The following is an 11,765-nucleotide window of genomic DNA, read 5'->3' on the forward strand; positions in this document are numbered from 1 at the left end:
TGCAAGCATAAAAACGGGGTAGAGGGAAAACCACATATGCCGTCACCTCGAGCTCCTTGGGGAAAGCTGGGGTAGAATTCTAATAAATAAATGAGAGGCTGTTTGAGATCATCTGGAGTGAAAAGACTGAGGCGAGGGAATGACACAGAATTACCAAAACGATTAAGGTTTTAAATGACAATTTTAGGTTATATTTTAGTGATCAAGATTTAATATATATTTATAACTGCTATATCGGAATGGTCTCTGTTATATCCAAATGCAATTCAATGTATTCCTGTTGTGTTTAATGATTTTCCTGATATTGTAAGTGAGCCGGAACTGGTCTGTGACCGTAATAATAAAATTTATTCATTCATTCATTCACAGAATTGCTGGGATTCAAAAGCAGCTGGAGCATGGCGAAGGCTGAATCCACAACCTCTGGAGGGAGACAGTTCCACTGTCAAATAGCTCTCATGGTTAGAAACTTATTCCCAATGTTTAGCAGGAATCTTCTCCCCTGTAACTTGAAGCCAGTGGTTCAGTTCCTTCCCTCCAGAGCAGGAGAAAACAAGCATGCTCCTTCTTCCATGTGACAGCCCTTGAGATATTTGAAGATGGCTCTCCTATATCCGCTCTGTCTCCTCTTTCGCAGGCTAAACATACCCAGCTCCTTCAACCGTTCCTCATCAGGCTGGGTTTATATTGCGGCCCTCCATTTGTTGCTGGACTGCAACTCCCATCACCCCCAGGCCATATATGCTGACTGGGGGCTGATGGGAATTGGGAGTTTATATGTGTGTGTACGTACACAAACGCACACACAGAGGGAAAGAAAGGGAGGTCCCTGTCTTATTACACCAAAACATGACAAAGTTGCCCCATTTTTCTACGATTTATCTGCTGGTTTCTAGACAAGAACTTCTTAAAAAAAATCTCTCCAGTGTTTTGTTTTGAGTGTTGGCCTAAATGTTGGGAGGCCAGGGGTCTAGCCCACTCCAACCCCCAAGACATGAAGATCAGTGGGTGGCTTTGAGCAAACCCAACCTTAAAGGTAAAGGAACCCATGACCATTAAGTCCAGTTGCGGTGCTCATCTCGATTTATTGGCTGAGGGAGCCGACGTACAGCTTCCGGGTCATGTGGCCAGCATGACTAAGCTGCTTCTGGCGAACCAGAGCAGCGCCGTTTACCTTCCCGCCGGAGTGGTACCTATTTATCTACTTGCACTTTGATGTGCTTTTGAACTGCTAGGTTGGCAGGAGCAGGGACCGAGCAACGGGAGCTCACCCCGTCGCGGGAATTTGAACCACCGACCTTGTGATCGGCAAGTCCTAGGCTCTGTGGTTTAACCCACAGCTCCACCCGCGTCCCAAAAAAACCAGCCTTAACCTACTTCAAATGGTTGCTGTGAAGATAAAATGGGGAAAGGAAAGGGAGAACCACATACATACACTAGTAGTCAAAATTGTGGAAACCTTTTGGGAAAAATGTATTTCTGAGGTTTGATTGCTCATAAAACCACTTTTTGGGGGGTAATACCATAAAATTATATATCAATGGAAAGATAATTTAATGAAGACATGTAATGCAACAAAGTTTGTTCAGTGATCTGTATTCTATCAAAAGGGATGTGGGTGATGCTGGGTCTAAACCACTGAGCCACTTGGGTTTGCTGATCAGAAGGTTGGCAGTTCGAATCCCCGCAACGGGGTGAGCTCCCGTTGCTCGGTCCCTGCTCCTGCCAACCTAGCAGTTTGAAAGCATGCCAATGAAAGTAGATAAATATGTACCGCTCCAGCGGGAAGGTAAACGGCGTTACTGTGCGCTGCTCTGGTTTCACCAGAAGCGGATTAGTCACATGACCCGGAAAAACTGCCTTCAGACAAACATCGGCTCCATCAGCCTGTAAAGCAAAATGAGTGCCACAACCCCAGAGTTGTCTGCAACTGGACTTAATTGTCCAGTTAACTTAATTTATCAATAGTTATAGCCAAATAACCAGAAAAAGGAAACACAATATGCAGTAGCTTTAGCCAATGAGCATGAGTGCTGAGAAAGCCAATCAGGTGTTATGAGCCATCAAATCTTGGACAAAGCACCGCCTTTCGGAAATCCCCACCCCCACCCCCCGTCCAGAAAAACCCAGAAATATGGCAGCCCTACAGGAGAGAAAGGGTTAAACTCTCTCATTTTAAATATGATTTTTATTAAATTTTGTATCTTACAATCTCAAATAAACATTTTACATACTTAAGATATAAATGTCTTCCTTTCTTGTCTTTCCATGGTTCATTCTGCATATCTTATATCCCTGCATATTTTTTAAAAAAACGATACCAGTCAGTTTTCCACGATCACATCCATCAAAACTTATTTACAGCCGTTCTTGAATGTTTAAGGCGGCATGAAATATGGCCAAAAAGATTCTCCCACATCCTGAACAGTCATGGGAATTATCCCCTGGATGGAATCTGTCGTGCTCAACGGCGTGTGATCTTGCGGGAACCTCTTCTGTAGGGCTTCTTCCTCTCGTGGATTCTCACATGTTGAAGAAGGTTTCCTCTCTCGCTGAAGCTCTTCTCACAGTGGGGGCACTCATATGGTTTCTCTCCTGTGTGTATTCGCTCATGTCGCTCAAGTTTACATTTCTGAATAAAAGCTTTCCCGCACTCTAAGCAAACGTAAGGTCTGTCTCCTGTGTGAATCCTCTCATGAATCATTAGGGCTGACCTGCGGTCATAGCTCTTCCCACAGCGCAAACATCTGTACGGCTTCTTACCTGAATGTCTCTTCCTGTGGTGATGCTGAAGGGCTGAACTTTTGCCGAAGATCCTCCCACAGTCTGAGCATTGATTCTTATGCATTCTCAAATGCTTAGCAAGGCACGATCTCTGACTTAAACGTTTGCCGCATTCGGGGCACGGAAATGATTTTTCCGCTCTGTGGGTTCTCTTGTGCCTTATGAGGGCCGAACTGCAACGAAAGCTTTTCCTACAGAATGAGCACTGATAAGGTTTCTCGCCAGTGTGGATTCTCCTGTGCGATTTAAGATATGAATTATTTCGGAAGCTTTTCCCGCAATCTGAGCAATTATGCGGTTTCTCTCCTCCGTGAGTTTTCTTGTGCCTGGTATAGTTAGACAAACAATTGAAGCTCCTGCCGCAGTCCAAGCATTTGTAGGGTTTCTCTCCTGTGTGTGTCCTCTTGTGAACTATAAGGTGCTCTTTCGCTCTGAATCCTTTCCCACACTCTGAGCATTGGAACGGCCACTCATCTTTGTGGATGTATTCATGTCTGTCAACGTGTGCTTTTCTGCTAAATTTCTTCCCGCAGTAGGAACACACGTATGGCTTCTCTCTGGTGTGGACGCGTCTGTGTTGACGAAGGCTTCGTTTGTGTATGAAACCTTTCCCACAATCTGCGCACGAGTGAGGCTTCACTCCCGTGTGGATTCTCTCGTGCGAGCGAAGGTTTGACGGCGAACTGAACGATCTCCCGCAGTCCGAGCACGTGTGTGGCTTTTCTCCCGTGTGGGACCGCTGATGTATAACAAGGTAAGTGTTGTTACAAAAGGTTTTCCCACAGACAGGGCACTTTTCCGAGTTTGCTACTCCACGTCTTCTGTTCGGGGCTTTAGGAGGAGTGTTTTTCTTTGGTCGGCTCTTGATTTGTGTCTGCTCTTTGCTCTTCCGAGTGGGAACGGCTTGGGCCTTTCGATTTCCAAGACACTTTCTCTGAGGCTGCCCAGCTCTGCGGCAGGTCTGAGAGCTCTCCCCCTTTCTCTGGGTTTCTTCACCCCCTTGCTTCCCCAGGGCGAAACTTTCCGGCTGAATAGGTTTCTCTGTATTCTCACTCACCTGCTCGTCTCCTGTTGGAATGAGACAGAAAACAGTCAATTTGTATTCTGAAAGGAGCTACGAACACTGTAGGAGAAACAGGGGAAAAATCAAGGAAGCTTCTTGGGAGTCATGGGCTACTCACAGCTAACCTATGATTTATGCATGGTGTGGGGGAAGCAGAAAGGGGGCAAACTGCGGACCAAACCCTTCTGGCATCCCTGCCTACATCACAGGGTTGTTGTGAAGATGCTATGAGGGTAGAGGTGGTATACACAGCCCAGATGCCATGTTCTCACATGGGACTTGCAGCAATCTTCCTTCCTAATTATCTCCAGACCTGATTTGCTTCCCCACCTGATGCTGCCAGGCCACATTTGGGGGGGCCCCAAACCAAGTGTGTTAAAATAATAACTATTATTATTATTATTATTATTATTATTATTAAAGCAGAAGTTTCTGTCTTCAGAAACAGCAGCATGTAGAGCCCCTGACCAAAATCTATTCCAGCTAGAACTGGAATGCTAAAAGTGTCAATTTGCATTTCTTACTGCAGAAAGTATTGATCTGATGTGTAGAGATCTTTCCTATTATACTTAATTCCGCAAGCTTCTCTCTATAAAAGAAACAAGCAGGTGGTCCATGATGTTTGGATTATTCCTTCCGAGAAGCTGAGTACAGCTGGCCAAAACTGGTTCTCTTATCTCTTCAGTCAAGGTCATGCTGACTATAATAGTAAGGCCAGAAGGAGCCTGGGTTTCGCTTTCTATCGCTTTTCCTTCTGGTGTGGTGTTCTGTATATAAATACAGTGGTACCTCAGGTTAAGTACTTAATTCGTTCTGGAGGTCCGTTCTTAACCTGAAACTGTTCTTAACCTGAAGCACCACTTTAGCTAATGGGGCCTCCTGCTGCCGTCACTGCGCAATTTCTGTTCTTATCCTGAAGCGAAGTTCTTAACCCAAGGTACTATTTCTGGGTTAGCGGAGTCTGTAACCTGAAGCGTCTGTAACCCGAGGTACCACTGTAGTGTTAAGGTTTAGTCTTATTATAGGTTATTGTAAGTTTAAGTTAAATCTGCTGCAACTGGATTTCTTATGAACAGTGCCAATGAAATACAATTGCCTCTGGTCTATTTTTTTGGGAATCCTGCAATGTGTTTAAACTTTTACTCTGCTAACTATACACTGAAATCTGCTCTGGATCAATATTGAGTAGAATTTCAATGACAAACAGGAGCACTGGACTGTTAGCACTCTTTCCCTCCCCGTGAGGGGCACATTGTGCAAAATGAACACAAAGCAGCCTGCAGGCTTGCATAAAGATCTAGCATGGCACTGCGATTGGCCCAGCTCCGAATGGCTCCTTGCCAGCCTCTGTTTCGAAATGGCTCACCTGAGCTACTGCCTGGTGGGATCTCATGCTCCTTGTGTTCCTGCTGATCAGGTGCCCACAGCATTTCCCATCGCTCCAGGGCGGAGATCAGGTCTGGTTTCGAAGGCTGAAGTGCTGCTTATGAGAGGAAGGAAAAACAAGAGCGTGGGGGGAAAACATAGCCTGTTTTGGTATGTTACCAGAAAAAAAGAACTCCTATTGTTAGTTAGATTTCTTAGCCTTCACCAAAAGGTCCCAGGGTGAGTTCAAACCACTTAGATGTGGAGGTCCAGCTCCGAGGGCCTTCCAGTGGTTCCCCCACTGCGAGAAGTGAAGTTACAGGGAACCAGGCAGAGGGCCTTCTTGGTGGTGGTGCCCACACTGTGGAACGCCCTCCCATCAGATGTCAAGGAGATAAGTATTTTAGAAGACATCTGAAGCAGCCATATATCAGAAGGTTTTAATGTTTGATAATTACTGTGTTTTTCACCCCACAGGGCGCACCTAGTTTTTTTTTGGGGGGGGGGGAATAAAGAAAAAAAATATATTAATATATATTCCCAGTCTGCATCTGTGTATTGGAATTATGTTTAGATGTTCACATTCCTTATGATTTTTGTGCCTGCCACTCTGGGCTCCTTTGGTGGGATAGGCAGGAAATAAATGTAATAATTATTACTATTGTTGATGATGTTATTGTTTAAAGCATCAGGCCCATGCTGGGTTCAATCCTATGGCTCCGTTCCGGAGACCTCCACAGATCATGGGTAACCCCCACTGCACAAATGCACCATTTGCAAGCATTGTGACGCATGGAATCACCTATTGCTGCGAAGAGGCATTTTATAACCCCTGAGATCCACCAGCCCACCCTTGCCAGCTGTTGCATGGCAAGGGTCAAGTATAGCAGTCCACATCCTGGTTTCCAGATGTTTCCAGATGTTTTTTTCAAATGCAGCCACCTGTAGAGCATATCACAAGAGTCCACTGGTCGCACTGCAACACCTGCCCTCCTCACCAGCCTCAAGCGTTGTTGCTTTTAAGAAGAAAGGGAGGGCATGTCTCTGTGGCCGGATCTATTGTTTCAAATGAGGGATGCTCACCCACAGAAACCACATTCTCATAGCTCTTCAGCATGACGTCCCTGTAGGTGGCTCTTTGCGTTGGGTCCAGCAGAGCCCACTCTGCTTTTGTGAAATACACAGCCACATCCTCAAAAGCCACAGGCTCCTAAAAGAAGAAGGAAACTTTTAAAGCAACTGTTGGCCTGGGGCCACACTCAAAATCTGGGAGTTGTGCAATGGATTTTCTGTAGTTTCATCACCATTTCAGCAAGGCCCGGGGGCCGAATCCGGCCCAATCGCCTTCTAAATCTGGCCCGCAGATGGTCCGGGAAGCAGCATATTTTTACATGAGTAGAATGTGTCCTTTTATCTAAAATGCATCTCTGGGTTATTTGTGGGGCCTGCCTGATGTTTTTACATGAGTAGAATGTGTGCTTTTATTTAAAATGCATCTCTGGGTAATTTGCAGGGCATAGGAATTCGTTCATTCCTCCCCCCAACATAGTCCGGCCCCCCACAAGGTCTGAGGGCCTCCTGCTGAAAGTTTGCTGACCCCTGCTCTAGAAGGCCAAAGGCTCCCTGCAACTGATCTGAGAGCCAGTGTGACATCATGGTTAGAACACTGACCTAGGACCAGGGAGACCAGGGTTCAAATTCCCACTCAGCCATGCAGCTCACTGGGTGACCTCGATCAGTCACTGTCTCTCAGCCTAACCTACCTCATAAGGTTGTTGTGAAGGTGAAATGGGGAGGAGGATATCCTTGGAAGATAAAGGTGGTAGAGGCAGGTAATTTATTACGGTCAAAGACCAGCTCACATAACACAACACAATAAAAACAGCGTTCATAAAGATAAAATATACAATTGGAGCAGATTGCAGTAATAGCTTGTGGGTTAAAATTGAGATATATACATACACCGGTACAACTGAGATTTCGGCTACCATAAAAAATTGACCCTGAGGCGCCCCAAAGGGCAACTTGGGAGTCCTTCAGGCAACTGCTGCTGCTACTGCCCCTGATCTCTGATCTGCCCCCCTGCCCCAAAGAGAGGTGCCTCCTCACACTGCCCCACAGGGGCCTGGGAAGAGGATGCCCCCAGCTTTAGTGGCCCAATGGAGACTGGCCAAAGGTGAACATGAAGCCAGCGCCTTACCTTGGGAGGCAGCAGTGGGCACACTTGCATGGTGCAAAGGCTCCCCTTCAGCTCCCAGGCAGGCCTGGTGCCAGCCTCACTGCCCAGCCTCCCACTTGTCTGCCCATTGGTATTGGTGCTGACCTTTAAAGCCCTAAATGGCCTCAGTCCTGTATACCTGAAGGAGCGTCTCCACCCCCATCGTTCAGCCCAGACACTGAGATCCAGCACCAAGGGCCTTCTGGCAGTTCCCTCATTGTGAGAAGTGAAGTTACAGGGAACCAGGCAGAGGGCCTTCTCGGTAGTGGCGCCCGCCCTGTGGAACGCCCTCCCTTCAGATGTGAAGGAAATAAGTGGCTGTCTTCTCTTTAAAAGACATCTGAAGGTAGCTCTGATTAGGCAAGTTTTTAATACAATGGTACCTCGGGTTACATACGCTTCAGGTTACTGACTCCGCTAACCCAGAAATAGTGCTTCAGGTTAAGAACTTTGCTTCAGGATGAGAACAGAAATCGGGCTCCAGCGGCGCAGCGGCAGCGGGAGGCCCCATTAGCTAAAGTGGTGCTTCAGGTTAAGTATAGTTTCAGGTTAAGTACGGACCTCCGGAACGAATTAAGTACTTAACCCGAGGTACCACTGTATTTAATGCTGTACAGTGGTACAGAATGCACACAGAATAGAAAGGATTTCTGGAGGGCCCCCGAGATAAGCACTATTTCCACTTTCCAACTTGCTATGAGACTCATTGTCAGCTATCTCAAACAATTCTCGCACCTGGTTTGTCTCCACCGCAGCAGCCATTCTTTGTCAAGCCAATGCAGCAGAAGACTCTGGGACCTGTGCACCTCCTGTGGGAGGAAGAAAGTAAATTCAGAAAACACTGTGACCCTTTCTCTCTTTCTCTCTTTCTCTCTCTCTCTCTCTCTCTTATGGCTGGGCCCCTAACCCCCCCCCCCATCTCTCTGTCTCTGTCTCTCTTCCTTCTATCTATACAGTATTGCAAAGCTTTCAAGCAGCCCTTGTGATAGGAATTTTGAGGTCTTAGATATATGTTAAATGTTCATAAGTGTACCAACCAAGCAGGTCCATAGATCAGCACAGGAAGACTGACCTGAAACCATTTTTGATTCCCAAACTGACCTTAATTATTTCTATGCAAGGTCAAAGTGGGAAACCTCCCCATTATCTCTTTCCTCACAAATCCTGTCTTAAGGGAACATTTAAGATATGAATATGCCCTTGTGAACTCGCTTTTGAATACGGAGGAGAAACAGGAGTAGCATCTGTTCTGCATTACCCCAGTTCCAACTTCAAATAGAGAAGGGGTATTGGGATGAGCCCTGGTTCAAATCGTTGCTCTGCCACAAAAGCAGCACAGGAAAACAGCCCTGGAACCATTTTGACTCTCAAACTTACCAAATGTTTTCTCTGCAAGGTTGAAGGAAATGGGAAAGTCTCCCCATTGTCTCTTCATTCACAAATCCTGTCTTAAGGGTATGTCTGTGCATGAATAGGGTGTGAGCCTGTGACCTGGCTCAGGAACTAAGTATTTATCATTACAAAAGACTGGCCAGGCTCCCCAGGGTATACAATCAAGTAACCATTAACAGATAACCTGGCAGAACAGGAGGTAAACAACTCACTCAAGATTTCTGCTGTAGACCACCCCTTCTGTGATGTAGGTATGATGTATCTGGGGGTGGTCTTGATCTACAGGGTGGCAATTTCAAAAGTCTATATAGGGGCTTGCACACCATTGTTCTGGGTTCCTCCTCCCTCCTGCGTGTGGTGAGTGAGGACCCTGTTGCAACAGATCAATAAAGATCAGGCTTACTAGCTGCTTTGCTTCTCAATATTCTCTGGTTGGCCTCTGTTATTTTCTCCTACCAATAGGGAACCTACATAAGGACTCTATATGGGCTCTTGGATATCCCATAAGGGGAAAAAGGGCAGATTTTTGTTTACAACACCCTTCACCCATCTCCAAACACCAGGAGGTCTCTGATCATCTCCAGAAGCTCCTGGAGAACCCTGCCCTAACTCTTTACAATCTAAATATAATTTGAGCGGGTGGAAGATATAGGGTTATGGCATGGCATTCTAGAGCAGACTCCTAGGAGCAAACGGAGCCCTTAGAGAACCATAGAATTCTAGAGCTGGAAGGGGGACCCATAGGGTCCTCTAGTCCACCCCCCACACACAATGCAAGAATCCTGCCCACAGCCATCCCTGAGCGGGATCAAGCCACAAATCCTCTTGGTTAACAGGAAGACACACGGACCCCACTGTGCCACTGGAGGCTTCTTAATATTCCCAATAAAGTTTCAGGGTAGCAAACTCTGCCAAGTTACTAATTGCATCAGTTATGGACGCAGATTTATACTACAGCCACACATTTCCTCCGGAACAAGAGCAACAAGAAATGCAAAGAGGGAGGAGACGGTGGAAGGAACCCAGAAAACAAACTTTCACTAAAAAAAAGGGGGGGGAGTTTGCATAGACAGACAGACAGGAATGTCTCTGAGGCCTAATCCAAGCAAGGAATTGGCTCCCTAACAAAATTAGCAAGCCTCAGCAACCCCCCCCCCCATTCCCCTTTCCCATACCAGCAGACGCCTACCTCTGCCCGCCAAGAAGCAGCCCCGAGAGAAAGAGAGCGACGAGAAAGAGAGCGAAGCGTTTTGCAACGCAGAGGAAGCAAGTCTTCCAGGCTCGCGCGGATTTACCTGTGCGAAGACCAAATGCCACTGAGCATGCTCAAAGGGAGTGTGCGCATGCTCAGTAGCAGCCACCGAAGCCTTTCCCCGCCCCTCTCGCGCCCCCTTCTTTTGCCCTCACTTAGAAGCAGATTCTCCTGGAGCCTCTACTCCGCAACGTGGGCGAGGAAAAGAGGGTCCTGTTTTTGGCGAGCAGAGGAGGATCGCCCGCAGGGTGTCCTGTTAACAACCTGACAGGGCTAAAATTTGCAAAGGTGGGGAAGATGCGGAGATGCGGGCACGTGTGCATGTGCACACGCGTGTGCGTGATCGATTGTTGTGGCCGCGCTTTCCTCGCTGGTGAAAAGTTGTCCCCGGTGTCAAATGCAGGCGCGGGTAGGACTTGAGTACCTGCCGTAGCTGCTTGGTTAGAGGCGATATAGGGGCTCATTGGTGGGTCGCCAAGCACTAAACGTGCCCTTGTGAACTCGCTTTTGAATACGGAGGAGAAACAGGAGTAGCATCTGTTCTACATTACCCCAGTTCCAACTTCAAACAGAGCAGAAGGGGTATTGGGGTGAGCACTGGTTCAAATCGTTGCTCTGCCACAAAGTTTGCTGGCTGCTCTTATAGTAATAATATTATTGTAATAATTTATTATTTATACCCTGCCTATCTGGCTCGGTTTCCCCAGCCACTCTGGGAGGCTTCCAACAGAATATTAAAAACACGATAGAACACCAAACACTAAAAGTCTGATAGTTACTTATTTCTTTGACATCTGATGGGAGGGCGTTCCACAGGGCGGGCGCCACTACCGAGAAGGCCCTCTGCCTGGTTCCCTGTACCTTCACTTCTGGCAGTGAGGGAACCGCCAGAAGGCCCTCGGAGCTGGACCTCAGTGTCCGGGCTGAACGATGGAGGTGGAGACACTCCTTCAGGTATACTGGGCCGAGGCCATTTAGGGCTCTAAAGGTCAGCACCCACACTTTGAACTGTGCTCGGAAACGTACTGGGAGCCAATGAAGGTCTTTCAAGACCGGTATTATGTGGTCTCAGTGGCCGCTCCCAGTCACCAGTCTAGCTGTCGCATTCTGGATTAGTTGTAGTTTCTGAGTCACCTTCAAAGGTAGCCCCACGTAGAGCGAATTGCAGTAGTCCAAGCGAGAGATAACCAGAGCATGGAGAGACAGTCTGCGGGTAGGTCGGGTCTCAGCCTGCATACCAGATGGAGCTGGTAGACATCTGCCCTGGACATAGAATTGACCTGTGCCTCCACGGACAGCTGTGAGTCCAAAATGACTCCGAGGTTGCGCACTTGGTCCTTCAGGGGCACAGTTACTCCATTGAGGATCAGGGAGTCCTCCACAACTGCCCACCCCACCCCCCAAAAACAGTAATTCTGTCTTGTCAGGATTCAACCTCAAGCCAGTCATGTCCTCTAAACGTGGCCTACCTCTCAGGACGGTTGTGAAGACAAAAGCAGAGGGCATGGGGCATGTACAGAAAGATTGTAGTGTTTTTTTAATAAAAAAAAATAGTTGAAAGGAGAGAGGTATCACTGTGTACATGTTTATAGGTCTGCTAACTACTGACCTACCCGAATGTGAAGTGCTTTGATTATGGTGATAAATAAAAGTCATGCTTTTGTAGAAATACACAGGACAAATCTAAAATA

The 11,765-nt window shown here is 47.1% G+C and overlaps 1 protein-coding gene across 2 annotated transcripts; it reads right to left on the reverse strand.

The window, feature by feature from the left end:
• Nucleotides 1–2,173: 2,173 nt before the first annotated feature.
• LOC310837576 (uncharacterized protein) lies at nucleotides 2,174–10,141 on the reverse strand. 2 transcript variants are annotated; one of them, XM_083724395.1, is made up of 5 exons: nucleotides 10,012–10,141; nucleotides 8,166–8,239; nucleotides 6,296–6,422; nucleotides 5,214–5,327; nucleotides 2,174–3,852 (listed from the first exon to the last, which is right to left on the reverse strand). In XM_083724395.1, the coding sequence occupies exons 2-5, from the start codon at nucleotides 8,190–8,192 to the stop codon at nucleotides 2,465–2,467; spliced, it is 1,656 nt and encodes a 551-aa protein (XP_083580521.1). In that variant the 5' UTR covers nucleotides 8,193–8,239; nucleotides 10,012–10,141; the 3' UTR covers nucleotides 2,174–2,464. The 2 variants fall into 2 exon arrangements, with proteins under 2 accessions (XP_083580521.1, XP_083580522.1); XM_083724396.1 differs by having other exon boundaries at nucleotides 9,998–10,019.
• Between the last annotated feature and the right edge of the window lie 1,624 nt (nucleotides 10,142–11,765).

This window comes from Podarcis gaigeae (assembly GCF_964106915.1).
Source record: "Podarcis gaigeae genome assembly, chromosome: 2".
NCBI lineage: Eukaryota > Metazoa > Chordata > Lepidosauria > Squamata > Lacertidae > Podarcis > Podarcis gaigeae.

Excerpts from the sequence above, each read along its gene's own strand:
- LOC310837576 (XM_083724395.1), bottom strand. The coding sequence starts at position 8,192 with ATGGCTGCTGCGGTGGAGACAAACCAG. Across the intron at positions 6,423-8,165 it reads CTGCGGTGGAGACAAACCAG|GAGCCTGTGGCTTTTGAGGA; the intron begins GTGCGAGAATTG and ends TTCTTCTTTTAG. Across the intron at positions 3,853-5,213 it reads CCCACCAGGCAGTAGCTCAG|GAGACGAGCAGGTGAGTGAG; the intron begins GTGAGCCATTTC and ends TCATTCCAACAG.